Source organism: Populus euphratica, unplaced genomic scaffold, assembly GCF_000495115.2.
Source record: "Populus euphratica unplaced genomic scaffold, PopEup_1.0 scaffold2.1, whole genome shotgun sequence".
NCBI classification, from domain to species: domain Eukaryota; kingdom Viridiplantae; phylum Streptophyta; class Magnoliopsida; order Malpighiales; family Salicaceae; genus Populus; species Populus euphratica.
In genome coordinates this window covers 2,911,571-2,938,964 of record NW_011499846.1, presented here as the reverse complement: position 1 = coordinate 2,938,964, position 27,394 = coordinate 2,911,571, and the positions used below count along the sequence as shown (strand labels likewise).

Genomic DNA, 27,394 nt, shown 5'->3' with positions numbered 1-27,394 from the left:
ATTTGAGAAATTGAAGGCAACTTCGTCTATTTTGAAAGGGACTGGACTTGGATATATTATGATGATGTTCTTTTGCCTCCCTTGATAATTATGCAATGTGTTTGATCGAGTCATGATGTGCAAATCAACAGAAAATGAGCTCATGCGCCGGTGATGAAAAGAGATTAAAATCGAGATAATTGTAAGATGGGTGTGTCCCTTATTGCATTTATTACATTTTCCCATTGCTTTTTTGTACTGCAAATCAAAAAAATATCTCGAGCAATTTCACGTATTTGATATTCCCAATATAATATATGCTTTTTCATGTACAATCATACTTAATTCGGTAGAATTACATAATCTTAAATTCAGTGAAGTGTTATTTTTTAGTTTTCTCATGTTATTAATAATTTGATTATCATGTCATGTTTTATATTTATCTTTCATATCAATACACTAACGAAACACCCGACTTCGATTTTAAAAAACGTTAGATGATCTTTTTGTATCGGCTTGGCCTGCGTGATTAGGGAAAATTAACGTGCTTGCTTTAACGTAACAAACAAATTTAGGTTTTAATTTCTTGGTCTTCGAGCATGATAAGCTATCTTTTCAACTAATCCGCCTTGGGATGCATGATTTTCTTCTTCTTTCGATTATGAGCGGCATACTCTTCTAAATGCATGTCAATCAAGTCGATGTTCTTGGACTCATGGGTCTCCTATATTTCCCGAAAATATATATGGCACCGAGAAAATAATCTAGTACAAGAGATAATTTATTGTGAAAAGTAATAACAAAATGACGTTCTTGTTGTTCATTGAATCAAGCTAGAATATTAAATTTGAGGTAAAATAATTTTTTTATGTCATCCATTTGTCATTTTCATTTTTAGTAGGGATATAAATATGTTTTCTTTTTTTTTTTCAGTGAAAAATCTTCACTGCCCTTGAAAGAGTCTATTTTAAGAATTCATGTCTTTTTGTATGGTTTAATTACTTCCTAATCTTTTATATCATAATTAATTGATGATGCTTTTGAGGCATTTGTGCATTTTTATTATTATTAGCATAGTAAAATCATGAATTTAACTTTTATCTTGGTTGTATTTTCATATGGATTTTTAATTATAATCAGAATGTTAAGAGGTAGATTAATTTTTTGAAGTAATTAAAAAAAAAAGAGTTGTCAGCACATAAGAAAGGTTTTCGCTCTTTGGTGGGGTGTGTGGCTTCTTACGATGATTAAAATATTTCTTTTATCGTGTTATTAGATCCCTTATGATGTCTTTTTTCACCTCGAGTGGTGCGTGTTGCTTTTTGATGGACGAATTGTCATCGGAAAAAATTTTTTTTCCACCTCGGTCTACTTTTAGATCTCGTCCTCATTCTTTTTTGGTTTATTTTGTGGAATTTTTTTTTATCACTTTAATAAAAAATTATCTATCCTCTTTTTTTTTTCCTTTTAAATTTATGATGTCTTTTTTCACCTCGAGCGGTGCGTGTTGCTTTTTGATGGACGAATTGTTATCGGAAAAGCATTTTTTTCCACCTCGGTCTACTTTTAGATCTCGTCTTCATTCTTTTTTGGTTTATTTTATGGAATTTATTTTTTTTTATCACTTCAATCCAAAATTATCTATCCTCTTTTTGTTTTTCCTTTCAAATTCTATCCTTGTTCTTTTAGTTTCTATTTTTTATTTAGAATTTTTTTTGTGATTTTTTTTTAATTTCATCATTTAACATTTGATTTATTAAAATTTAAGAATTGTGGTTTTTTCATATTTGATGCCTCAAATCAGATGGCTTGGGCCATGAGTTTTATAAGCTAGCATAAGTTCCCATCTTTTTAAAACTTTTTTTATTGGTCTCATTAATCAAAATTTGTTTTTTTGTTAAATAGACTTCATGGTTTTTTTTATGTTTTTTTATATATTTTTTTCGATCTCATGACCTGATTTATGAGTTTGAAGGGTTAACTTAGATGGTTCGTGTCTAGATTTTTTTCCTTTTAATAACTAATTTTTTCTTTTGGATTATTTTATGTCATTGATTTTGTTTTTATGTTTTTAATTTGTTGAGAATTGATCTTCTTTTGGTGCTTTTGATCAAATGGTTAGGGGCACGGTTTATAAGCTAACAAAGGTTATCATCGTTTTTCTTTTCACTTATTTTTGTCTTGTATCATAATTCAACATTTAAAAAAAAAATAGGATTCATGACTCTTTTCATTTTTCTTTCATTGAAGGGTTATCTCATTCTCAAGAATTGCCTCATGAGTTTACCGAATTGATCTAGGTGGGTTCAAGATTTTTTTTGTTTGCTTATAATTGTTGTTTTTCTAATCATTTTCATTGGATGACTTATCATTTAACATTGTTTTTTTTTAAATGTAGGTTTTTTTTTTTTTTTAATTTTTATTAGGTTATCTCAGTATGATAACCTAGTCTATAGGCTAGACAAGTTTATCTAAGTAGTCTCAAGTTTTTTTTTAACTTATAATTGCTATTTTTTCCCTTTTTGTATAATTTTTCTTTTTTCAATTTAATTTTTTAACATTTAGGCACCGTTTGGGAATGCGGTGCAAACCGCGTTCCTAAAAAAATCATTTTTTTTGTGTTTTGTTAAAATTTAATATGTTTTGTATGTTTTGTATGTTTTAGATTGCTTTTATGTATTGATATCAAAAATAGTTTTTAAAATACATTTCGACATGAAAAGTTATTTGAAAAGCAACCGCAATCACACTGGCAAACAAGCTAGTTAATTGAAAATTAAACTTTAAGATTTTTTCAAGAAATAATTTAGATTACAAGCTTAATAAGTTAATATAGTTAACATCATTTTCTCTTGCTTGTTTTCTTTTTCATTTTCATTGTCCAACTTTGTATCAATTTCTTTTTATCCATCCACGGCAGAGCGAGAGTAGTAGAGTATAGTTAGTGCAAATATACAGGAGGTGTATTTTGGATGTACTGTTCGGTAAAAAAAATCCAGAGGGGGAGGGGGCACTCCAAACAGAATGTTTTAAATTACAATAAAAAAAGTCCTGGTCATCCTTTTAAAATAAACGTTCTAGCATTTCTTATTTAAAAAATTTCAAACATAACATTTTAATTACTTCTTTCTTTTTATATTTATTTATCTCCAAGAAGCAAGCATGAATAATTAATCATTCAGCAAGATTTTATGAATCAAATTTTATATATATATATATATATATATGTTCAGAATAGAATAAGTCTCATGCAAATGATCTAAAGGCATAGAACTACTCAATTTAACTCAACAATTAACCTAATTAATTCGAAAAACATTTAGCAACATCAAGGATTTATTTTCTTTGACAGATAAAGATTTAATATTTAAAAGCTCAGGGTTTGGCAGGGAATGAAGGATTCCAACCGTGCGATTAATTGCTGGCCTTATCGGTATTTCCCGAGAATTTACTTATCTTATCATTTATATATATTTTTAATTGACGTGTTAAATTATTCTTGCCATATTAGACAAAGCTAATAAAAGATGGCAAAAAAGCAATCTCCAACAGAGATACTTTCCACTCTCTCTCCAGGCCGTCGCCGACATATTGTCACATTGACAAGATTGTCCCTGACCAAAGCTCTTAATTATGTTTTAAATGAGAAATTAACCATGCTTCCTAACCTTTGACACAGACAAGAATCCATTGAATTTTTGTTTCTCAGCAATAGCCATCGCTACGTCTATCCCTAAGCCTAAGCACACAGAGAATCTATATTAGGGAAATGAGCTTTTAGGGTTTGCAAAAGGATGCCTTAAAGAACGCTATAGATCCACTACCATATGACAGCCAGCTGGGAGACAGCAAAAACCTTAATTAGTCCGATGACAAAAAATGATTCAATAATAGCAAGCTGATGCATGTCCTTTTACCCCTGTTCTTCCTGGGGAATAAATAGACATAAAATTATTTATTTATTTGTGAAAACATATATAAAAATACCTAAAAAAAGGGGGGAGAGAGAGAGAGAGAGAGCAGGCAGGCGCAAAGCGTGGCTAATATTTTTCTGCATGTAGATGAATGCGATGGAAGCTGCTAAACGCGAGCTATTAACATCAAAGGTTACATATCTCGTTGAAAATTGAATGTCGAAATACTCTGATTGTATATGTACTTTGAGAGACCATATCATTCCTTTCAATGAGCATGTGCTCGTTTTTTCAATGGCTGACCGAGCGACTGATAACTCCACCAGCTTCCATTATTCTAAAATTAATATTATGATAATTAAGAGCTGCCCCTTCATGTTTCTCTCGAACCAACACCTTAATTCTTTGGATGCTGATTAGTAAGCATGTACTACTTTTAAAAAAAAAAAAAAAGATTCTAGATCTGTATACTTGTGAATTCATATCTAATATGATACCAATAAGCCCACTTACTGTAAAAACCACCTCCATCCATGAACTCATCAAAATTAAACTAGGTTTACACTGTAATTATAAAACCTAACTCTATTCATGATCCGACATAAGTTTTAAGTTTGTAAACCGAAAAAGTCAACTAGTAACTAGTAGTTTAGTGGATAATTTTTTTAAAAAAATTGCTTGAATTATCTCTTCTAGATTTAATCAAATTAATTGAATATAAATTAATTTATCAAGTTATTGAAATTTAATTAGATTAACTTCTTAAATTTTATAAAATTAAACTTGGTTTTGGCTCGATCGATGACGAACGGGTGTTTAAATCAAACCTATCAATGGGTTTGTTGCCTTTTCCACTATTCTGTTACACATTCAGCTCATACGGGTGTGTGTGTGTCCAAATAAATGCACATCCCATCCTCCATAAATAATGCACCTAATTCATGGAACAAGGAGGGCTGGTCAAGATCCAAGGAGCAAGGAGAAATTTAGGATTTGATCTAGAGGGGCATTTTGTGTGAATAACAAGAAAGAAAAGGTCATAGTAGCAAAATCAGAAAAAGACAGGAGAGGAACTGATCGTATCTTCAACGTACGATGTATTGCAAGTAGTTTGTTTGTTTGTATATATCATGCCAGAACTCTACATGTAAATATGTCTCCGCGCGAGTACAGTAAAATCACACTCGCCTAAGCGTTTTTGGCTTTATCAGATTATATTTCTCTTTTTTTACCGGATAAAAGTTAAGAATTATTAAAATTAAATATTTAAATAAAAGTCTTTATTAAATATTAAATAGAATTTGTTATGTATGATTTTTTTTTAACCGGATTAGGCTCGCCTAACAATTTCCATCTGAGCACTTCATATAATTCTAAGATTATTTATTAGATTTGTTTGATTAAGTATAAGAAAAGTAAAGATTAATTAGATGTATTAAATGATTATTAACAAGTGTTCTTTAAATTTAAAAAGTCTATGGCTTATTTAGAGCTTATTTGTTTCTGTATGTTAAAATTATTTTTTAATAAATTTAAATTTTTTATTTTTTATTTATTTTAAATTAATATATTTTTAGTGTTTTTAAACCATTTTAATATTTTAGTGTTAAAAATAATTTTTAAAAAATAAAAAAAATATTATTAACATAAACCTTAACATAAAATTATTTAAAAAACAATGTCAATTATACTTCGAAATAAACTCTTAGTTTATTTCAATCCATTATCGTGAAGTACATACTATCAACTCGAATAACAAAAGGTAGATTCAAATGTATATTAAAAACTCAACTTTTGGTATTATTTATAATTTTAATTTTTAAATAGTGACCTGCAATTAATAATCTATGTACATGAACTCAACTAGCAGGTGTCATCGATGAAAGGGCGAGTTTAAATTAAGATACACAACAGAGCTCGTAAGAAACCTCAAAGTTGAAGTAGCAGTGCCCGAGTTGATAGTTAAAGAGAGAGAGAGAGAGGACAGGCTGGTAGCATTTGGTAAAAAAAAAAAGCTGACACGGACGTTGACTCTCATGTACGGAATGTCTACCTCTTTTAGGCAGAGGCTTATTTATTATCAACAAAACAATTCTCCTGCTTTTTAAATTATTGTCTCACCTTTTGCCCTGAATATTGTTCAATATTTTACTGTTCTCTTTCTCTCATAGCTGTGGAGTAGAGCCCAGTTGATAAGAGTGAGATAAGATTGGAGGTAGAGTGTCTTGTAGATTTTGGCATCCTGATCTTTGAAAATTTTCACGTTATATTTATGTGCTGTCCTTTAGCAGGCTCTAAGATGTCATCCACGATCCCCTCCCACCTCTGCTCCGAATTGCATCGCCCTTTTGTTTTTTGGGGAGCCTGGCGGGTTAATATCTCTGCCGAGGTCATAGAGCCAAATAGACTTGCAGGCCTGGTCAATGAAATGCATGCCATGCTGTCCAGGACTTCTGTGTAAAATGGCTTCAAACACCTCAAATGGGCATCACCAATAAGTTAACGAACAGAAGTCTACAACAGCATCGCTATATTCGAGACAGATGTTAAGAGGAGGCCCAATCTTATCTACCTAAACACAGCTCGATCAAGAGGGGGAAAATGTTACTGAAGCAGAACAGTGACTAAGTCAGAATTTTGTAAATAAATTATCAATAAATATTTAATATTATATATTATGTAGGTATACATTATATAAAGAAATCAATTTGAAAAAATATATACTAACTCATATCAAATAAAATTAATTTAAAAATACTTTTAAAATTAAAAAAATTTATATTACAACTGTTCTTTTCAGTTTTTATATTTTAAAACTTTTTCATACTCATTTCATTATTAATTTCATCAAAAATATTTTTTTTAGAATAGTTAAAACCATATAAAAAAAGTTGCTGGAAAAGAAGATTTTGTAGTGATTTTAATAGAATGCATATAAGAAAATCCAAAAATGGATGATTTTTCACTAAACACGCATTTGCTTTATTTAGACGTGAAGACAAAGTATTCATTTTCCTTTTTTTATTTCTCATATTTTTCTGTAACCCCTCTTACATGAGACTTTCAACTCATAATTTATGTTTCTACACATAACATGCTTATAAAAAGTCAAGGGGGGCAGTTACCCCCTTATGCTCTAGTGTGGCTCCGCCACAATCAGCATCATACATGCAGATTGAGATTCTAAGGAAACAAGAACCGTCATGTTTTAAATCTAACCATTGATTTCAATAATAATAATAATAATAAGTGTTTTCTATTCGATAGAAGTTTCAAAATCTCTACATTTTCAAACAACTTTCTCAGCAAGGGTAAGGAGAGCAAGAGGGCTTCGCTAGGGGTCACAGTTACATTCTCTACAAGTTAAATGCAAGCACCATCTATGAGATTAACCCGCTATCATGTTTCCCTTTTGACAAGGTAATTGCGCTTGTCTACCGTATAAGAGTATCCGAATTTCCTATTAAAGGTAACAGAGCATCTTCCTTGCCAGTAAATTAAAAATAAATAAAAACAAAAGCATGTGTAACTCTCATGAATGATGAATCTTCCTGCTTTTGGAGTTTCTGGATACTTGGTTTGGCCACTTCATAAATGATTCCAATAAGTATAAGCATATATGACAAGCAATGCCAACCTTTCATAAAACGCTACCTTCCACTAGCGAGAGGAATTCACAGCTCATCCACGTAAGACAGTGTCATGGTAGAAAAGGTTGCAATAATCACATTACGATAATGGTTGGCCGGAGTAGTGATTTGTTTAACAGAACTTCTATGCATCTGAGACGCTTCTTCAGGCCAGAGTCTTGAGAGGAGAATTCCATGCAGATCTCATTATCTACAACAATAAGAATGAGATTAATATAGTTTCCAAACAATATTTGTGTAAAGACACGGAGGATCAGAACCATGAGCAGGTTATTCTAATATGTGATAAAAATCAAAGAGTTATGATCCCACAAATTGATAACCAATATCCTATTATGATCCAAACCAAGATGGAATTGTGCGAGGAAAAATTCAACAATAAAATTACATGGAGCATATGTAATAACTGCTCTCAAGAGGGGAACTACACCTTTGTCATTACAAGTTTAAGGTTTCAAACTGGTAGGATAATTAAGATACATAGGCAGTGGAATCAATTTTCTAAGTTCCACAATTATCAAAGAGATGAGACATAGATTAATAAAATCACAAATCCAGTACTTGAGCATCTGAAATGCTCTAGAGATAGCAAGGTTTCAGCATCTATAGGCCATTCATGCAAAACACAGAAAGAGATTGGCTGAGTTTGTACAGTACTTCGATCTTGATAACTCAAGGTCATGTCAGTGTACCCAATGAGAAGAGCGAAAAAAAAAGGAGGAGAAAATAAAAACAAGATGGGATAGAAGAGAAACAAAGGAGGGTGATAATTTTCGTACAGCTATGGAAACCATGTGAAAACTAGGGTGAAAGGACCACATGAAAAGAAGAAGACAAGGGTCTAACAAGGTATCTTCAACTGTTTGAGCAGTCCCCGGGAAACTTCCACTCTTTTTTGAGTGAGAAAAATAAAGTCAGATGGTCCCCAAACCTGACAACTTTCTTTTCTGACATCCAATTTGCGTAGAGAAAGTGACTATGGGAAGGATGAAAGGAAGAAGCCATAAGCTTATTATTTGTGGTCACAAGCCCAAGTAAGATTCCAGACGATAATAGCAAAACAAGCAATTAACAAGATATGGAGCCTTCAGAAGGAGAATTAGTTGAGTGTTCTATTCTGCTGTATTTTTTAGCAATTGGCTTGCTTTATATTTAGACCTCACCAATTCTTTTGTCACCGAAACAGGCAATGACCCTAGATTGATAAAAATGCAAGCATCATCACAACTGTTAAGTGTAGATCAACACAGAAGCTATCTATGTTCATTATCAGAACTACTAAGCATTGTCTCCAGTGACCAAGACAGAAAAAGAGCTCTTCCTAAACTATCGTGATGTAATATCTGCACTTCAGAGTGCCAGGTTTTGAGAGAGAGAAAAAGAATCAGCATCAGGAAAATACCCATAGTAAAAAAAGTTAACCTATTTTTATTTCTCTAACATTTTAAAACCAAAAGGTGGATGCATGCACTTAAGCTTCAAACAGGTATAACAACAATACACAAGCAGTTTTTTTTTTTTTTTTCTGGTAGACCATATGACATAGTTTGGGAAGACGAAAGCAGTAGAAAACAGAAATTACAGCAGAATAATGGCTAAGAATAGGATAAACTGATGTTGGAACAGGATAATTAGGGTTTAGGGTTCATAAGAAACATCTAGAATCTGAATAGATTGATAAAATAACAAAAACTACTACAAAAGTAATCCTAGCAGCCTATTTATATTAATTTAAGCCTTATATGCTTGTAGGAAAAGGATTCCTGGTCCTAGTCTCCAAGCAAAACTATTTAGCCTATAAAGGAAATACTTTAAAAAGTCACATGCTAATCACATGACCTTAGATTAACTAACTTTAATATCAGAAATATAATAAAATAAATCCTAGAGAAGGCTTCGTCACCATATGATGAAGCCTATAATATGTTCATAATTTACTTGATTATGGAAACAAAGAAGAATAGACATAAGATGAAATGTACAAATGCATATTCACAGATGGACCACCATGATCCAGTCCAATATTAATATGAATGCTGCAATTGGTGGTCCAGCAAGATACAATAGTCAAAAGAAAGCAATTCTAGAAGCCACCATAAGTAGTGGCACCAAATGAAATAAGGCTCAATCCTCATCTGAGTTGAAACAGAAGATGAAAAAATAAACCGGAGAGATAACACACAACATATGCAAAAACCACTATTGAACAGGAACACTAATTTCCCAATGCATAACTCACTTTGGGTTGTCTGTTAAGGTTACTGAGGACCTAAGCAAACGCTGGCTAATACTGTCAGCAAGCACACCTTTTTCTGAATTTAAAAGGGACTTTTCCTTCACAAAGCTTTGCAGATTTTTTGCTTCATATTCAATCTGTTCTTGATCTGCATCACAGCAAACACTAGATTCAAGGAATTGCCATTGACGCTTGCTGAAAGAAAAGTTTAGTAGACTAAAAGTCTGTATTGATGACCAACCATGTTCCAAGCATCATAGTTCCATAGTCTTCATCGATCATTCCATAGTCTTCATCGATCATAGGTAGCTTTTATATGTCATTTGTGATTTGGCACATGCAAAGTTTCATGCATTGAGGCTAACCATAGCATGTTTTCACTGAAATTTCTCCATGAAGCACAAAAAACTGATAGTAATAGTTTATGGAGGCACCTTCCAAAAATTTGCATGCTCTCTGTCCAAAAAATAAGCTACCAATTCACAGAATGAATCACACCTTCACAAATTATACATGTCCAAGAACACTAATTGCATTTTGCAAGAACGAGGAGAATTGTATAATATCAGATCAAATGTCTACAAATACAACTTTTCTAATGAAGCATTAGTTCCTCTTTGAACTAGGGTTCTAAGTTCTAACACCAAGCTGGGAGTGTTGGTGCAATGCATAAACTCAGTCTCAGTCTACCATCTCCAGCAACAGAAAAAACCCTTTTTTTTTGCCCCATTTGATAAGCTATATCAGTTCTCATTGAGAATTGGCAACATGAGACCTTCAAATACGAGGTTCTCAAAACAATAAAATCTCCCAAGTGTCTCCTATTTCAAGTCTAAATCTCGAGCAACCATATATTCCAGAACTTCCTCATTTTCTGTGCAGAGAAACAGAATCAGAAAACAGTGAAAGCCCACTTTATTATTCATACCGGCGCACAAATCTAAAACACTAAACCAACGAAAAACATGATAAGACAAGTTTCAAACTTAACTTCCAGAACATATTGCGCTCATTAAACCAACACAATTAGTAATTCGACTAAATTAAAACCCATCATGAATATGCAATTCTCTTAAAATGAAAAATCAACATTTCCTAATTAAAACAACTAAAACAAAAAAAATTGGGGGAGTGGGGGGGGGGGGGCTTTCTCCAGGATAGTGTGGGCAGCATGAAATGGAATAGAAGGAAAAACAACACTTTCTGGAAACATCATCCAAGTTTTCTCCTTCTCGTCATGATTACCGTAAGTCCCACAAATGTCTTTCACTAAAGGAGCAGCCCTTGATCCGGACTTCCCAATATCCTTCATTATGGACTCAAACAGAGACTTTATGCTAGTTTTTGTATTCTTAGCTCTCTTCCTTAATGCAGTCAATGCTTCTCGGTTTCCATTCCTCTCTTTATCATTTTCAACCACCTAATAAGAAATAAAACAAGTGATTTTGGAAAGAATTTTTTTCAAAGAGAATTTTTTAAAGGTCTTGAAGTTCACCTCATTGCGAGCTAATAAGACATGGTCGGCATCATTTTCCGAGCTCGACTAAACTTTGTTGGAATTGCTGCATTCCTTCATCCATTTTTTTGGGTTATAAGAGAATATGTAAAAGCCCTAGTATAGGGTTTGAGAAGTAACTTGTTGGAGGTTTTGCAGAGTTTGCTCAAGCGGAGAGAGGAGCACTGCAGCAGCATCATCAGTGCAAGACAGTTCGTCGGTGTAGGAGACATAAGAAATTAACGTGGGGTTTTGGGCTTTAGATTTATTAGAGCTCATCACTGCTATTTTGCTTCCTGAGCCTAATGATTGAAACCAAGAAGGCTCATGGGTTCAATCTGTTAACACAAATTAAGTACCCTCAGGCCGGCTTTTTACACAGCCCACTTCCTAATGCATTCATGAATTTTTTTCACAAATCTTGTCTTGTTGAGAATAAATTAACTTGTATGTTCAACTCGGGATGACTCGGAAAAAATTCCATCTTTAAATTTGTTCTGGATTAAGTTTTTAATTGAATTGAATTGAATATTAATATATTAAAAATTGATTAATTTATTTTAATAATTCATGACATATTAAAAATTGGTTAAAAATTTTCGAACTGTACCATTAACTGTATACATGATTCCGCCTGTCCTTTTGAAGAAAAACCGGCAGATGATTTCGCTTATATCTAAACCGCAGATTTTAGCTGGGCTTCTAGCCATTGTTAAAAAAATGGCTCAGCAAAGAGGATTAAAAAAAAAGTACACAGATTCAAAGAAAAAGGAGGTGATCAGGAAGGAGGATGGATTGGAACTGATGACAAATATAATTTAGTGATTTGCAGTTGAAAGGAACATGTCACCATGAAACCAAACGTTGCTTGCCCCTTCATGTTTTATACGCAATCCCCATGTTTCTTCTCTTGTGCTGTATCTTGTGGACAGTGGCGACAAAGAAAGTTCAAATTAATTGTATTCTGCACTTTTGCTTTGCTAGTCGAAGTTCTTGTTCTTTGAAAAGAATAATAATCTTCTTTTTTTATATTGCGTACACACTCAGGCTATCATCCACTTCTAAAAATCAAATCATAGAAAATAGCTCGTCAACTCAAAGTTCTATAACCCTTATATATACGCTTGCGTATAGAATAATTTCCAAAATATTACTCATCGTGGTACTACTACTCCAGCTCAACTACATTTTAGCTTATAGTTCTTACAGGATTCGATGTATTATGATAGATTTACGAGTGCTATAATGTTCTATGAACTCGTGAAGAAGAAGGAGGTTGGAATTCTCTCGCTCCGAATTCTGGAATGGTCCGTCGAGGAATTTTAAGGATAGTGACACGGGCATACGAGTGATGAGCCTTTTTAAACATAATCAACTTTCTTTCACGCTAAGTCAAAAATAAAATTATCAATCTTATATCTAATTTCCTAAATAAAAATAACTTACACTAAAGAACTCCTATATTAATTATATAGCACAGCACCTAATATCCATCTTGAATCTGCTTGGAATGATTCTCTTCAAGTACGAAAGCAGCTGTTTTGTATTTGTTTCTGTGGTTAGAAAATATTTTTATAAAAGTTAAAAAAAAAATTATTTTATTTATTTATATATTTTTAAATTATTTTAATATATATTGATATAAAAAATAATTTCTTAAAAATAATAATAAAAATAATCATTTTAACTAGTACATAAACAACAATTAGTGAGTCACGCTCTATGCTGCGGGTAACTGTGTAAGAGAATACAAGTTATTATCACCACCATTGGTTCCCAAGTAACACCACTCATAGATGCAACTCCTTTTTTGGCTATTTGTTTATCAGAATGAGAGTAAAGCAGGCTAGAAACTTGAGCCTACCGATGATCATCGGCGACAAGTTCCCGGACCAGCTTCTCTGTGCTGTTAGCTGTGACAGTGGCATAACTGGCATCTGAAGGCTGGGTTGAAGAGTGATTCCCCCATATGATGACATTCTTCACATCACTGACATGAACATTTATCCTGTCAGATAAGTGGCTCAGGGCTCTGTTGTGGTCAAGCCTGGTGAGGCATGTGAGGTTTTTTATCCAGGATTCAAGGAGCAGATTCTTTCAAGACGAGCGCCATTGTGTTTACAGGATTTGCAACCATTAGGATCTGCTATGTACTAGCAACGTAAGGCATCAACTTTGGCGAGAAATATAATGTCAGAAGAGCATTAAAAGGAAATTGTTAATTCCAAAGCTCAACTTATTTTCCCATCTCTTCAATAACTATCAGTTCAAAGAATTTTGAGAAGAAGAAAAGGAAATTTTAAATTTTTTCAGGATTCCTTGGATTCTTGTTATGTTTGGCTATTGAAAATATCGTGATTCTGTATCTGTAATTTCTGAATTGTCAATGATCAGACACCCTAAAGTTCTAAATCAAGGTTAAGAACGGATTAAATTCAGGAATTCAATTAAAAAAAAAAGTAATTTTCATTCTTGCTCTCTACGTTTTCCTCAGCAACCAACCGGGCCATTAAAAAACTGCAATGCATATAGGAAGCATAGATTTTTATTTTTTTGTATTATTTTGCATTGATTTTGTTGTAAATTTCAAGGTTATTTAAAGATATTTTTGTAATTTAATTTATATTAAACATTATTAAAAAATTTATTGATACATTATCTATACTAATAAATAAATGACCCTTCATATCCTTTGGATGGAGCGCGCGAGACTTTGCAGCCACCAAATACTAACTTTTGCAGCAAAACTTGAAAGATTTTGACATCTCTAATAATATAAAAAAGTGCATATTAAACATGTTTTATATTTGGAATTACTAACTATTTTTTTTTTCTCTTTTTACTTTATGTTCAACGCCGACCCTTTTAAAAATCCAGACTAGACCCTACAATATATTTTTTATTTACATTTGATCTCGGTTTTTTATTATTATTTTATTAATTTTAAATAATCTATAAAATTACAAATATTTTTTAATTTCATTAATTATCATTTTTTAATATTTAAATAATCTATCAAATTACAAATATTTTTTAATTTTACCTTCTATGATTTCTTAATCTTTCAAATTTAATTCTTATTATTTTGATTATTATTTATTTTTTAATTTTTTTTATATAATTTTATCATTGGGTTTTTACTATCATTTTTTATTCCAATTCTTTTTTGTAGCTATCTTTTTTTGCTTTTGAAAGTTTCTTTTTATTAATTTTTTTTTATAATTTCTTCATTTAAAATTAAATTGATTAGGAATTAAGTTTTTTGATTGAATCCGAGTCAAAGACTTTATAAATTACGAGTTTTAAATATTCAATCAGGTTTAGAAGGTTCAACCAGGTTTTTTTTTTGTTTTTTTTGTTAATGTTTTCTTCTTTTTTTCTCTTTTCTTTTTTAGAATTGTCCTATGTTATTTTTCATAATTTATCTTGTATAAGATTAGTTTTGGATTTATAACTAGGGTTATTAGCTTCAAAACCTAACATAAGTTAACTTTTATTTTTATAGTTTTTTTATTAAATTAATTTTTTTTTTAATTTAATACTTAATATTTAATTTGTTTAAAATTAATCACCGAGTTAAACAAAAAACAAAATAAAACGCTAGAGAGAGACCGGTGGAGAAAGCTTATATCATCGAGTCACAGATCCATCAATGGTTAAAATGATTAATTTATTTTAATAATTCATGACATATTAAAAATTGGTTAAAAATTTTCGAACTGTACCATTAACTGTATACATGATTCCGCCTGTCCTTTTGAAGAAAAACCGGCAGATGATTTCGCTTATATCTAAACCGCAGATTTTAGCTGGGCTTCTAGCCATTGTTAAAAAAATGGCTCAGCAAAGAGGATTAAAAAAAAAGTACACAGATTCAAAGAAAAAGGAGGTGATCAGGAAGGAGGATGGATTGGAACTGATGACAAATATAATTTAGTGATTTGCAGTTGAAAGGAACATGTCACCATGAAACCAAACGTTGCTTGCCCCTTCATGTTTTATACGCAATCCCCATGTTTCTTCTCTTGTGCTGTATCTTGTGGACAGTGGCGACAAAGAAAGTTCAAATTAATTGTATTCTGCACTTTTGCTTTGCTAGTCGAAGTTCTTGTTCTTTGAAAAGAATAATAATCTTCTTTTTTTATATTGCGTACACACTCAGGCTATCATCCACTTCTAAAAATCAAATCATAGAAAATAGCTCGTCAACTCAAAGTTCTATAACCCTTATATATACGCTTGCGTATAGAATAATTTCCAAAATATTACTCATCGTGGTACTACTACTCCAGCTCAACTACATTTTAGCTTATAGTTCTTACAGGATTCGATGTATTATGATAGATTTACGAGTGCTATAATGTTCTATGAACTCGTGAAGAAGAAGGAGGTTGGAATTCTCTCGCTCCGAATTCTGGAATGGTCCGTCGAGGAATTTTAAGGATAGTGACACGGGCATACGAGTGATGAGCCTTTTTAAACATAATCAACTTTCTTTCACGCTAAGTCAAAAATAAAATTATCAATCTTATATCTAATTTCCTAAATAAAAATAACTTACACTAAAGAACTCCTATATTAATTATATAGCACAGCACCTAATAAATCTTATATTAATTAAATTAAAGGACCATGGCTTCACAGCACAGGGTAGTTTCTCTTCCACTTAAAAACTCCGCCTCATCCTTTTGCCTCATGATGAAAATCCCAAATTGTTTCGTTGGGATAAATAGTTGTCAAGGCCGCGCGATACAGTGGGTTTGTGATATATTTATGTGTTATTGTAGATTTATATATAAAAAATATACATAAAAATATTATTGTAATTTACAATATTTAAAAAAAATTAAATTATTAACTAAATTAATATTTAAAAAATAAAATAAACAAATAAAATTTAAAAAAAATCATAATAAAAAAATAAATTAAAAAAATTATACAAAAAAATACTATAGCAATTTATAATGTTTCATGAAGAAATCTATAATTATGATTCTCAACTAACTCAATATAAAAATTAAAAATTTTTAAAAATAATTTTAAAAAATCATAATAAAAAATTATATGAGAAAACATTGTAATAATTCATAGTATTTTAAAAAAAAACTACGAAGCGAAATTCTCAACCAGCTTAATATAAAAAAAATAAAATTGACAAAGATAATTTTTTAAAAAATAAAAAAATGATGTGGAGGAATACTGTAAAAATCCATAGTGTTTTTTTAAAAAACTATAAAACTAAATTTTCAACTAGCACCATATTAAAAAAATAAAAAAAAAATAATTCTAAAAAAAACAAATAAAATTTATAAAAAAAAATAATTCTAAAAAAAACACATAAAATTTAAAAAAAAAACATATAGAAAAAATTAAAATTAAATTATCAATCAGTTTAATATTAAAAAAATTTGACAAAGATAATTTTGAAAGAAAACATGTAGGAAAATATTATAGCAAAATAAAAATCATGTAGGGAAACATTATAACAATTTAAAATGTTTTAAATAAAAAACTATGAAAAAAAATCAACAAAGATCATTTTAGAAAAAAAATTATAAAACAAAGTCAGGTAGGGAAACATTGTAGTAATCTATAATTTTAAAAAAAAAATTATAAATTTTTTTAAAAAAAAAAAAAGAAAATAATAAAAAAATAAAAAAAATATAAAAAATAAAAAAAAATCTTAAAAAAAACGTGCAAAGCCAAAAAAAAAAAAAAGAGAAGAGGAAAAGAATGAAAAAAAAAACATGTGATGTGGGAAAGCTACACTATTTTTGCCACACCTTTTAAAATATTAGTTAATATATATATATATATACAAAAGCCCTTTTATATATATAATTTTCTCTCCCCCCCCCGTTTTCAAGGCCCACAAAAGAACAGAGCTTGCAGCGAGGAGTGGCATTTCTAATAGAGAGAAAAACAAGAATTGAAGGAAGCGAAGCGCTAATGCAGTGTTTGAAATCAGCAGCGGCTCTATTGATTAGAAGCTGCTGTAACAATAATAAATCTAAGCTTTCCCATAGCTTTCTCACACATTTCCCACAGCACAGCAGAAGCCTCTCTTCTTCTCCTCCAACTGAAGATGATCTTGACAATCAAGTTAGTCTCTCTCTTTTTTCGTTCTTTTGTTTAAAAAGACCAACCCTTTACTGTATTGTTTGTGTTTTTTCTCTTGTCAAGTTTAAGACTCGGGTTCCTTTTGGGATAGGTACTCGTTGAAGACAAAGCTAATTCAAGAAGTGCCATTCTTAATAGACCTTCAGCTCTTAATGCTCTTAATACTAACATGGTGAGTGTTTTTTTGAACTGGGTTTCATTCAAAATTGTTTCTTTTTAATCGGGCTTGTTTAATTTTGGTTTTTTTTAGGGTGCTAGATTGTTAAAATTGTATAAAGCTTGGGAGAAAGACTCAAGTGTTGGGTTTGTTACATTAAAGGTAAGATCCCCCCCTATGGTTTCAGCTATGTGTTTCTTCTTCGTCTTTTTTCTTGATTGGTTGTGTTTTAATCTGTGCTAAGGTATACTTGGTGTGTTTGTTTTGAATTTGTGAAGGGCAGTGGCAGGGCATTTTCTGCTGGTGGAGATATTGTTAATCTCTATCACCTAATAAACCAGGGTAAGAGATCAGAGTTTCATACATGCGTATTGAAAATATTATTGTGATCTTGCATATTCGGCTGCTTAATATTTGTTTCAATCAATGCAGGGAAATGGGAAGCGTGTAGGGAATTTTTTGGGACTTTATATACATTCATATACGTACTAGGTACATATTTGAAGCCACATGTAAGTATTCAAGATTTAAATTGTCAACAGCTTGTATAGATTGCTGGATTTTGAGTCTGGTTTTCTGCATTTCAGTGTCAATTTTTGTAGCTCTGATATTGACATGCATGAAGGTTCCTTGTCGGTGATCAGTATAATTACACTGGTTGATTAATAAGTCAATGAAATGTGGTTGATATCTTATTTATAAGTTTACTTGTGTTAGCAACTTATCAGCATGGTTACATTGATGAGTAACAATTTCCTTGTAGGTGGCTATTTTGAATGGCATTACCATGGGTGGTGGGACTGGAATTTCAATCCCAGGAACATTTCGACTTGCAACAGACAAAACTGTATGTAATAGAAAACAAGTATTGATCTTGTAATAATGCTGTTTATTTACCCCCCCTGCCACCATTTAAATCTATTTAAAGATAATCGTGTATCCTTGTGTTATGTTCATGGATGTGCATGTCACAATGGAGTTCTTTAATGCCAATAATCATGAAAGTTGGCACTTCAGCCCATTTAGAGCTTTCAGCATGTCATTTTTTTTATTAAAAAAAAACAGTTTTCAGTATGTCCATTGTGTTTTATGGCCATGCAGATTGTTATTTGCTGCATGTTTTATTGACAAGGGACCAGCTTGTTTTTGAGTTGCCCATATGAAACCCAAAAGTCTTGTATTAAGAAGGAAATCTCATTTAAAAACCTTGTTTCTGTGCCCTGGTGGTCATGACATTCAATAGTTGCATATTAGTGATGCTTCCTTTCCTATATCCAGTGATGTGAATGTGAAAACAGTGCTGAATCACTGACTTGTTTAGCATATCTATTTGAATTAATTGTTTACAGCTATATAAATTTTGCAACTCATGTAGGTTTTCGCCACACCTGAGACTCTGATTGGATTCCACCCTGATGCTGGAGCATCCTTCTTCCTCTCACATCTACCTGGTCACTTAGGTACTCTTGCAGTACGTTTTCTTTCTTGGGTAGTATTATTAAATTCTGTTACCTAAACTTTTATTTTAGATTTCAATTCTTCTTCTTATTGCATTTCTTTTCTTCCCTTATATCCCTTTTTTTTTTGGGCTTAGATGAAAACATCCTTGTCTGTAGCCTCACTTCATCGATTAGCAACTAACTGTTTGGTATTGTGGTAGCTTTTACTTTTTATCCGACCACAGAGAAAAAACTGTTTAGTTAGCCAACTAGCTTCTGCCTTTTGCTTCGGGCACCATACATAATCGCGTTTCAAACATTGTTTTTGTAGAAAGCTAAAGTAACTTGTTTTTTATTTATTTTGCATGGAAAAATCTCTCATAGCAATTTTAAGAAAACACATTCTTTAAAACTTATCTTTTTAAAACCACAACTTAAAAGGGTTTTTTTAAAATCTACTTTAAATACTCTAGTATGAGTATGGCATAAGGTGTATTCTTGTTTGCAGGAGAGTACTTGGCTTTAACCGGAGAAACGCTTAATGGAGCAGAAATGATTGCTTGTGGCCTAGCTACACACTACACGAATAGCGAAGTTAATACTGGTGAAACCTTTTCTTGTTTTGTCTTGATTTATTTCTCTGTCATGATTTTATGACATTATCCTATGTTGTTTGTTTTGATCCTGTAGAAACTTCGTTTAGTTGAACATCATCTTGGGAAACTGGTCACTGATGATCCTTCTGTCATTGAAACTTCTTTAGAACAATATGGTGACCTTGTCTATCCAAATAAGATGAGTGTACTTGGCAGGTAATATATTGTCTTTCATTTTCATACCGTGGCATGCTCTTGTTTTACTGTAAAATAATATTTGCCTTTCGTAATATACGCAACAAAACCTAACCCCCCCTCCCCCCGGAAAAAAAAAAAGCTACTCTTGTTTAACAATACGATAATCTATTCAGTTGACCTTATATTGTATTATTTGTTTAGGATTGAAATGGTCGATAAATGTTTCAGCCATGACACAGTCGAAGAAATCTTTGATGCTCTGGTAAGATTGTATTCTGATAGTCACATGTTTTCCTTGACCCAGAACAATAAATCCAATCAAATGTTCACGTAATAGAATCTTTTTATATAGATCGCTCCCCAAGAACACTTGGAAGTTAAACGCTTTGCAATTCTTTTTCATCATTATCGAAGAAAATAAACCTTGTCCAGTTATGGTTCCTTTGAAATTGGTTTTTTTTGGGAGAAAGAATTTGGAGTCAAAGGACTAAGCAGACAGATATGACGTGCAAAGGGTGGGTGCATGAAAAGGAAGGAAAGAACTCCTTCACTTACGGGCATAAATTGACTTAAAAACCTTCTGGGGTGGGAAATCTTGAAGATTTTCCTGCAGCCCCTTCTTTTGACTCCTTGTGAAGGGCTGAAAAAAGTGATGGTCCAGCTTTTATCTTGGAAGAGCCGTTAGCAAAGCCTAAGTACTGCCCGTTAAAATGCACCTTGCTGAACAGATTCCCCTGAAAAGCCATTATTGCCCCATACCTTCCCCCAATCCCACCCCAGGGGAAGAAAAAAACGCTAATTGTTATAAATTATAAATATCGTAGCTACTAAAAGGAAACATGGATCCTACAGTTCCTTCTAGGTGAAAAGGGACATGGATGCATATAAAGTCCCAAAACGTAGTTTTTTCAGACAATTTAAGTGATTTTTGTCATTTTATTCACTTTGGTCCTTTAATTTTTAATTTAGGCAATATCATCCCTAAATCTAAAGTGATCCAGGCTTTTAGCTTAAGAATACAGGTCAAATCCATGCAATTTTCCCAAAAAAACTTATGTGGTTTTTGTAATTAAATTCACATTGATCCTTAAAAATTTAATATATGTGATTTGGTCCCTTCATATTCAATTATATGTCAGGTATTTTTACTTTCATTTTTATTTCAGTCCACTGACTTTAAATTTATTCAATTTTCCCAAAATGCATGATGGTACAATTACTGAATATTATTCCCTACATGGTAAGGCTTTTTTATTTTAAATTTTTCATTTTGGTTTACAAACTCTAAATCCAAAAAAATTAGAGTAAATTAAAGTGTGGGACAACAGGATTTGCCCAAAAAAATTAAATGGGCTTTGAGTTAAAAAAAAAAAAAAAGGGTTGTCGTTGGTTTTCTTTAGATACATGTACTCAATAGAAAACTAAAAACAAACTCTTGATACTATGGATTTTGATTCGATATGCAAACTTTTTACTTCATTTGCATATATAAATATTTTTCAAACTTGATTATAGTATATTTGAGTTTTAATTGAATTTATTATAACAATTTTTCTAAACAGACCCATGGCAACACACGGTCCCTATGCTAATAAATTCTAATTATCTTTTTTCCAGCAAAAATTGCTATCATGATTTTAGATAACCATTTCTCTCAGGAAAGGGAAGCTGCTGAAACAAACGATCCATGGTTCAATTCCACTCTAAGAAGACTTAAAGAAGCGTCACCATTGAGCTTGAAGGTTTCCTTGAGATCTGTGAGTCCTTGAACCATTGTCATCTGGCTGACTTTCTCTTCTACAATCATTTCATTGTTATGATCTAAGCTACAAACATCAACTGATTCAGATACAAGAAGGTAGATTTCAGACACTTGATCAGTGCTTGGTCCGTGAATATCGAATGAGCCTACAGGGAATATCCAAGCAAATCTCTGGTGATTTTTGTGAGGTATGAAATGTAATCTATCTTTCAATTGAATAATATTTCACAATCTTTAGTCATTACCATTTAATTTTGTTTTGTTTTTATAACCTTGTCAGGGGGTTCGGGCACGAATGGTGGACAAGGACTTGGCACCAAAGGTATGGATTGAAAGTTTACTTGTATACCAAGATGGTATTTGACAATCCTAATCATTTGCAGAATGTGGCTCTAATATAATGTACTACACTACTAGAATTATTGAAATCATTAGTTCGAATATAGCAACCCCAGCACCATTTATTTAAATAATAGGCGTGTTAGCATTAAGTAATTGTATCATCATGCATTTTGAAATATGTAGTGGAATCCTCCAAGCTTGGAACAAGTGTCTGAGGACATGGTGGACCGCTATTTCTCTCCTCTTGGTGAATCCGAACCTGATCTAGACCTTCCAACAAAACAACGAGAAGCTTTTACATAGTTACCACACAAAGGGAATTTTTTTGTCAGGCTTTTTATGTTTTTGAAAGATGAGGAAAGGCAGATGAAATAGGCCTTTTACTGTCTCAGATTATTGTAAGAACATATGATAGATACATGTATTCTGGGACTGAGTAGCTGCTATAAAAGAAGTTCAAATAACCTTTATTAGCTCGTCATTTTGTGACGTTATTAGAGTTGTGAATGGTGTTAAAGCTTATTGATTTCAATTATATCCTATAAAGTTCGCTCAGGCACAGCATGTGGTTGGAGCTTTCGTCATCTATTGTAATATATCTCTTGCATTAGAATTAACATTCTTTCCAGTAGTAGAGGGAGGGGCTCTGATTTAAGTTCTGTACTACAGTTGAAGAGTTTAACGATACAGTAGAAATTCACTGAGAGAATAATGATTCCTCGTCAAATATATATATTACGAAGCTTCATACGAGTGAAGCCACGAAGGAACCACATGGCCTGAGCTATGAAAGTGTGAACACAACTTTTTTTTTTTTAAAAAAAATGTTTTCTTTTTTAATCATTTTCTTTTTTCTTTTAATCTCTTTAAACTAGAAATAACATGATGCATCATAAGAAGCAACTCCAAACCTTTGATTAGCAACTTTTTTTTTTTTAAAAAAAATGTTTTCTTTTTTAATCATTTTCTTTTTTCTTTTAATCTCTTTAAACTAGAAATAACATGATGCATCATAAGAAGCAACTCCAAACCTTTGATATTATCAATGTTTTTTTTAAATAAAATCCTAACAACTCAAATTCACCCAACCTTTCGGATTTGGCCAAAAAGCAAGTAATTTTATCATAAGATCCTATTATTATCAAGTTAAAATATAATGTTTTAAGAGTACATTAGTCATTTAACATTGTATTTTCCAATAAAAAATAACATTACCATTGTTTTTACTTGTAAGTGCAACTTGCGCTTGCAGTGCAAGACAACGTCACGACAATGGCAAACATTCAAACAAGCCCACAGAACAAACACTAATAGAATGTGAGATCTGTCCCAAGAAAGGGACGAGCCTGTCCTTTAACCGTGCACAAGGGAGTTCAGGTTTCTTGCCGACCTTTTTTCCTAAGAGGGGTATTGTCTGATCACAGCAGAATTCAAGACGAAACAAATTAACTTAAAAAAAAAGACAGCACACAAAACCATCTTCGTCAATGATTTTAGCTTCTCAGCCGAGCCCACTGACCTCTTGGGTGAGGGAAATACTTGATTACTAGACAAACATGAGTGGAATTAGTGAGAAAAAACTGAGTCTAGTGGCGGGCGATTAATCTCACTGTTGATTCATCTCACTGTTGTCATGGCTGTTTTGAACACCAACGTGCAGTTGGCATGCCTGCCACGAAAAATATACAATTTTTCCTCCATCGCTGACGTAAAACCAAATAATAATCGCAAGGAATCCCTTACAAGATAAAAAGAAAGAGACGAAAAACCATAATCGAATGACATATGGTTCTAATTAAAACCTAAAGATCTCAGGACCATAGAGCGATGTTTTTTCCTCTCTAGGGAGGGGCATCATGTCATTCAAAGAACCAGTTATAAAATTGATCTCAAAAGCAAATCCTCTGCGTTTCCTTCAGCTAAATAAACAAGATACGTCAAAGACGGCGATCCAATCATCCAACAACAAAAATCTACTGCAACAAAGTCAAGGATATCCAGTCTTACAAGCGAATAAACTTGTATCAAAATATGGCTGCATCCAATGCAGCAAATACTTGTAATAAACAAACAGTAATAAACTATCATAATAATCTCTCAATGGCAAAGTCTTCAAGAAAGCACCAAGTCTGCAGAGAAACAAAAGCACCAAATACATAACCGTGCAATCACCGATAGCGGCGGAGAGAAAGAGTTTGGTTCCTTTTCCATGTTGCCCTCCTGGAAGGCCGTGCCTTGTGATGCAAGTGTCCCCTTCCTCGGAGACCCCTGTACTTCTTTCCAGCAGATGTGAGACCACGAAGCTCTCTGTGTTTGTGGACAGGGTTGCAGATCCAGTTGATTCTTGGATCATTGCGAATAGCATTGTGGGCAGCATCGACCAGGATGACCTCAAAATATTTGTAAGTGGAATCCTGGAAAGTGAAAAGTTAATTCAGATGCAGGCAAGTTTTTGAAAGTAACTGCTGACCAAAAAAATTGACTAGCACAACTTGAAAAATAATTAGCAAAAATGAATTGAGATATTGAAAACAGCACAACCTCATAGATTGCATTCTTCCCAACAAGAAGATAACAAATTGAAATATATGAAAAATTTGTTTTGGAATTCAATTTAAAACAATACTTATCCTTTGCAAATCAAAACAAATGATTTATTGACATTATTTTATTTTCAATATTAATTTTATCTATTTTTTAAAACAGTTCTCTACCAGAAAACTTTTTCCCAAAATTTTTTAGTTATAAAAAAAAATGATTTTTTAAAGTCATTTTATTCCACTTTTTAAATATTTTAAATAATATCATTTTGATTTAAAATCATTTTCAATTTAAATTTCAATAAAATTCCTTGGTTTGACAAATTTAAATGGACTTAAAATAAAAATGTTGTTGAAAAGCATAACTTTCAATAGGATTTTATAACATACTATAAATTAATTAATTCAACATGGAATCATATTGAAATTTAAATTGACTACAACTAATTATTTATATTTTAAATCCTTTTAAATTTGACAAACTAAGGATTTTTATTGAAATTTAAATTGAAAATGATATAAATAGGAATAAAATGACATCAATAATAAATTACTTGTTTTGATTTTATTTGAAGATGATAATTGTTATTTAAAATTTTAAATTGAAATACAAAACCAAAAAAAAACTATATATTTCAAAAAGTTAAACAGCATACCCTATTAAATTGCGTTGTTGAGAAGAAGACAACTATAGACTGCCCTATTCACTAGGGCAACTCATCAATTATGCTATTTTGCTAATTATTTTTCAAGTAATACTAGTTTTTTTGAAAAACAATTGTGGCCTTTGTTTGAAAAAAAACTCCAAGCTAACATGTATGGAGCCTAAGAGAGATGAGGAGGAAGCAAGAGTTGGCAACAGCCAACACAAGTTTATCACCTCTGATCTCACTTGCCAAGTAATTATTATTTCAAACACTGAACACTGTCAGTTTCGCATGACTGTCATATGTGCTTGCAACCAGATGGGGTCCACACAAATTTCAAAAGATAGTCATACACGCTTGCATTCAAGCATTCAAACACAATGAACAGAAGTTTCATAATATCTACAAGTGGAATCCTGAAAGGTTAAGGTTACATTAGCTGTAGAGTACAAGCCAACAATTATAGAGCCTAAGAAATATGAAAAGGGTATTGGTAAGTCTTAGAGAGGCAATACAAGCTAATCATGTTATGACCCTCTTATCTCACTTGCCATGTAAATATCATGGGACATTCTTAGTTCAATTGAAAATCAAACATGCTTAATAAAAATAGGGTCCTCATCAAGTCATTATAAATCATATTGTAAAGCTATTGCCTCTTAACACAACATGGAAAGTTGAAAGAGCGAGTAAAAATGAACTTATAACAAACCTCATTAATCCAATATGAGTTGAGAACTTTGAGACCACCTAATTTCCTTCCTGCACGCTCCTCAGCAACAGATCTCTTGCTACGCTGGAACTTGAGCTGTGTAACACCCTGATTTGTTGGCTTGCCATAAACAATACCCTTAGGAACAGGCCTCTTCCTACCACCACGTCTCACACGAATACGATAGACCACATACCCCTGAAAATCCAATGTATATCATCACCAAGTAGACATGCACCAGATAATGCAATTGCTAACTCAGTCACCAGCACCAAATAAAGTGATTGCTAACTCAATCACCAGCACCATGAATGGCAAACTACATAGATGGAAGTAACTACAAACAAAAGCTTCACCTGCTTAGCCTTGTAACCCAGACGGCGAGCCTTATCAGGACGAGTAGGATGAGTGACACGCACAATTGAAGGATGTTGCCGGTATTCCCAGCACCTCACCCTCTGCAAAAACCTCATAACATCCGACTGTTTCTTCCTCCATAGCTCCGAAACATACTTATAAGCCCCTAAACATCACCACACTCATTATTAAACCCCAGATCCCAGAATTCAAAAATCATAAACAACCAAAACCCATTTTTCTATTCTAAATTTAGTGGTATTCAAGCAACGACAATACCAAAAGACCAGGAAAGAAACCCGGCTTGATAGGCCTATTTCACATATCAAGTGGACATAAAAGCAGTGATGAAAGCTCTACCCAGCATAAGACATTCTGTTTTCGACATGATTTAACGAATTATTTAAACCCCATCAGTCATTAAGTTCAATAATATCAACACCATCATGTTCATCAAATCATCACATTGTATGCTAAAAAATCATCAAATCAAGCTCATTTTTAAACCAAATAAATGAACAGAGTCATCCACGAAACTACACGGGAAGCGTTAAAGATTGAAACATGAAAGGAGATCAATAAAGAGTAGAATCTACGAGGGCTTTCTTACCCATTGTTGTGTGGCAGTGGAAGTCGAAAACGGCCCCCTCTCTTCTCCTCCAAGGCTTATAACTGTCAGGCGGGATGCCCTAGTTTTTATTTATCTATCAGGAAGTTAATCCTAGCCGTCAGATCTTATCTGATTTTGGGTCATGTTGGACTCATAATATCTCTGGGTTGGATCTTGCGGCTCTGACTGGGTTTAGTTTAGTTCGGCCCTCAACTTAAGTTGTTGCTAGTCATTTTGCAGGCCAATGTTACAATGTAATTTTTTTACCTCAGAATTGAACTCCTGGGAAGGTAGTTGATAAATATGTTTATGGCAAAATGAAAGCGTACGTCTTCCATATCTACGACAAAAGAGCGTTCTAACACCACAGGTGTTCAATGTCATTACATGTTTTTTTGATGGATTGTATGATTTAAATCTTAGAACAAGCTTGTATATCAATGATACTCTTGCATGAATACAAGGAGTGAGTTCGCATTCGAGAGCTGTGACTCTGTATAATTATATAATTATCAAATATTATATATATATATATATATATATTTTAGTACACATAATTTATATATATTTTATAAAAGAGATGCCGATCGTTAAGTTAGCACTCCCCTTTCCCCATGAGTGCCTAGCCCCCACTTAACCG

The 27,394-nt window shown here is 32.4% G+C and overlaps 2 protein-coding genes and 1 long non-coding RNA gene across 5 annotated transcripts; 1 reads left to right on the top strand and 2 right to left on the bottom strand.

Annotated features, from left to right (window-relative positions):
• Nucleotides 1-7,131: 7,131 nt before the first annotated feature.
• On the bottom strand, nucleotides 7,132-11,582 carry LOC105131733 (uncharacterized). Of its 2 annotated transcripts, XR_843488.1 has the most exons (4): nucleotides 11,275-11,581; nucleotides 10,021-11,199; nucleotides 9,783-9,927; nucleotides 7,132-7,733 (listed from the first exon to the last, which is right to left on the bottom strand). It is a non-coding gene; the product is annotated as an uncharacterized LOC105131733 (long non-coding RNA). The 2 variants fall into 2 exon arrangements; XR_843487.1 differs by having other exon boundaries at nucleotides 9,783-11,199; nucleotides 11,275-11,582.
• Nucleotides 11,583-17,124: 5,542 nt separating this feature from the next.
• Nucleotides 17,125-22,472, top strand: LOC105131721 (3-hydroxyisobutyryl-CoA hydrolase-like protein 1, mitochondrial). Of its 2 annotated transcripts, none has more exons than XM_011034831.1 (14): nucleotides 17,125-17,376; nucleotides 17,486-17,566; nucleotides 17,645-17,713; nucleotides 17,830-17,893; nucleotides 17,984-18,063; nucleotides 18,315-18,398; nucleotides 18,927-19,011; nucleotides 19,499-19,584; nucleotides 19,681-19,802; nucleotides 19,986-20,046; nucleotides 21,443-21,541; nucleotides 21,633-21,734; nucleotides 21,827-21,868; nucleotides 22,072-22,472. In XM_011034831.1, the coding sequence occupies exons 1-14, from the start codon at nucleotides 17,224-17,226 to the stop codon at nucleotides 22,189-22,191; spliced, it is 1,248 nt and encodes a 415-aa protein (XP_011033133.1). In that variant the 5' UTR covers nucleotides 17,125-17,223; the 3' UTR covers nucleotides 22,192-22,472. The 2 variants fall into 2 exon arrangements, with proteins under 2 accessions (XP_011033133.1, XP_011033141.1); XM_011034839.1 differs by having other exon boundaries at nucleotides 17,302-17,376; nucleotides 17,458-17,566.
• Nucleotides 22,473-23,777: 1,305 nt separating this feature from the next.
• Nucleotides 23,778-26,860, bottom strand: LOC105131710 (60S ribosomal protein L15-like). The gene is made up of 4 exons (XM_011034822.1): nucleotides 26,755-26,860; nucleotides 26,144-26,310; nucleotides 25,788-25,985; nucleotides 23,778-24,302 (listed from the first exon to the last, which is right to left on the bottom strand). The coding sequence occupies exons 1-4, from the start codon at nucleotides 26,756-26,758 to the stop codon at nucleotides 24,057-24,059; spliced, it is 615 nt and encodes a 204-aa protein (XP_011033124.1). The 5' UTR covers nucleotides 26,759-26,860; the 3' UTR covers nucleotides 23,778-24,056.
• Between the last annotated feature and the right edge of the window lie 534 nt (nucleotides 26,861-27,394).

What these genes read in the sequence shown, in the direction of transcription:
- LOC105131721 (XM_011034831.1), top strand. Translation starts at nt 17,224, where the DNA reads ATGCAGTGTTTGAAATCAGCAGCGGCTCTATTGATTAGAAGCTGCTGT. An exon ending in CTATCACCTAATAAACCAGG is followed by an intron (nt 17,894 to 17,983) that starts GTAAGAGATCAG and finishes CAATCAATGCAG; the next exon opens with GGAAATGGGAAGCGTGTAGG. An exon ending in ACATCTACCTGGTCACTTAG is followed by an intron (nt 19,012 to 19,498) that starts GTACTCTTGCAG and finishes TCTTGTTTGCAG; the next exon opens with GAGAGTACTTGGCTTTAACC.
- LOC105131710 (XM_011034822.1), bottom strand. An exon ending in TGGGTTACAAGGCTAAGCAG is followed by an intron (nt 25,986 to 26,143) that starts GTGAAGCTTTTG and finishes TTGGATTTTCAG; the next exon opens with GGGTATGTGGTCTATCGTAT. An exon ending in ACTCATATTGGATTAATGAG is followed by an intron (nt 24,303 to 25,787) that starts GTTTGTTATAAG and finishes TTCACTTTCCAG; the next exon opens with GATTCCACTTACAAATATTT.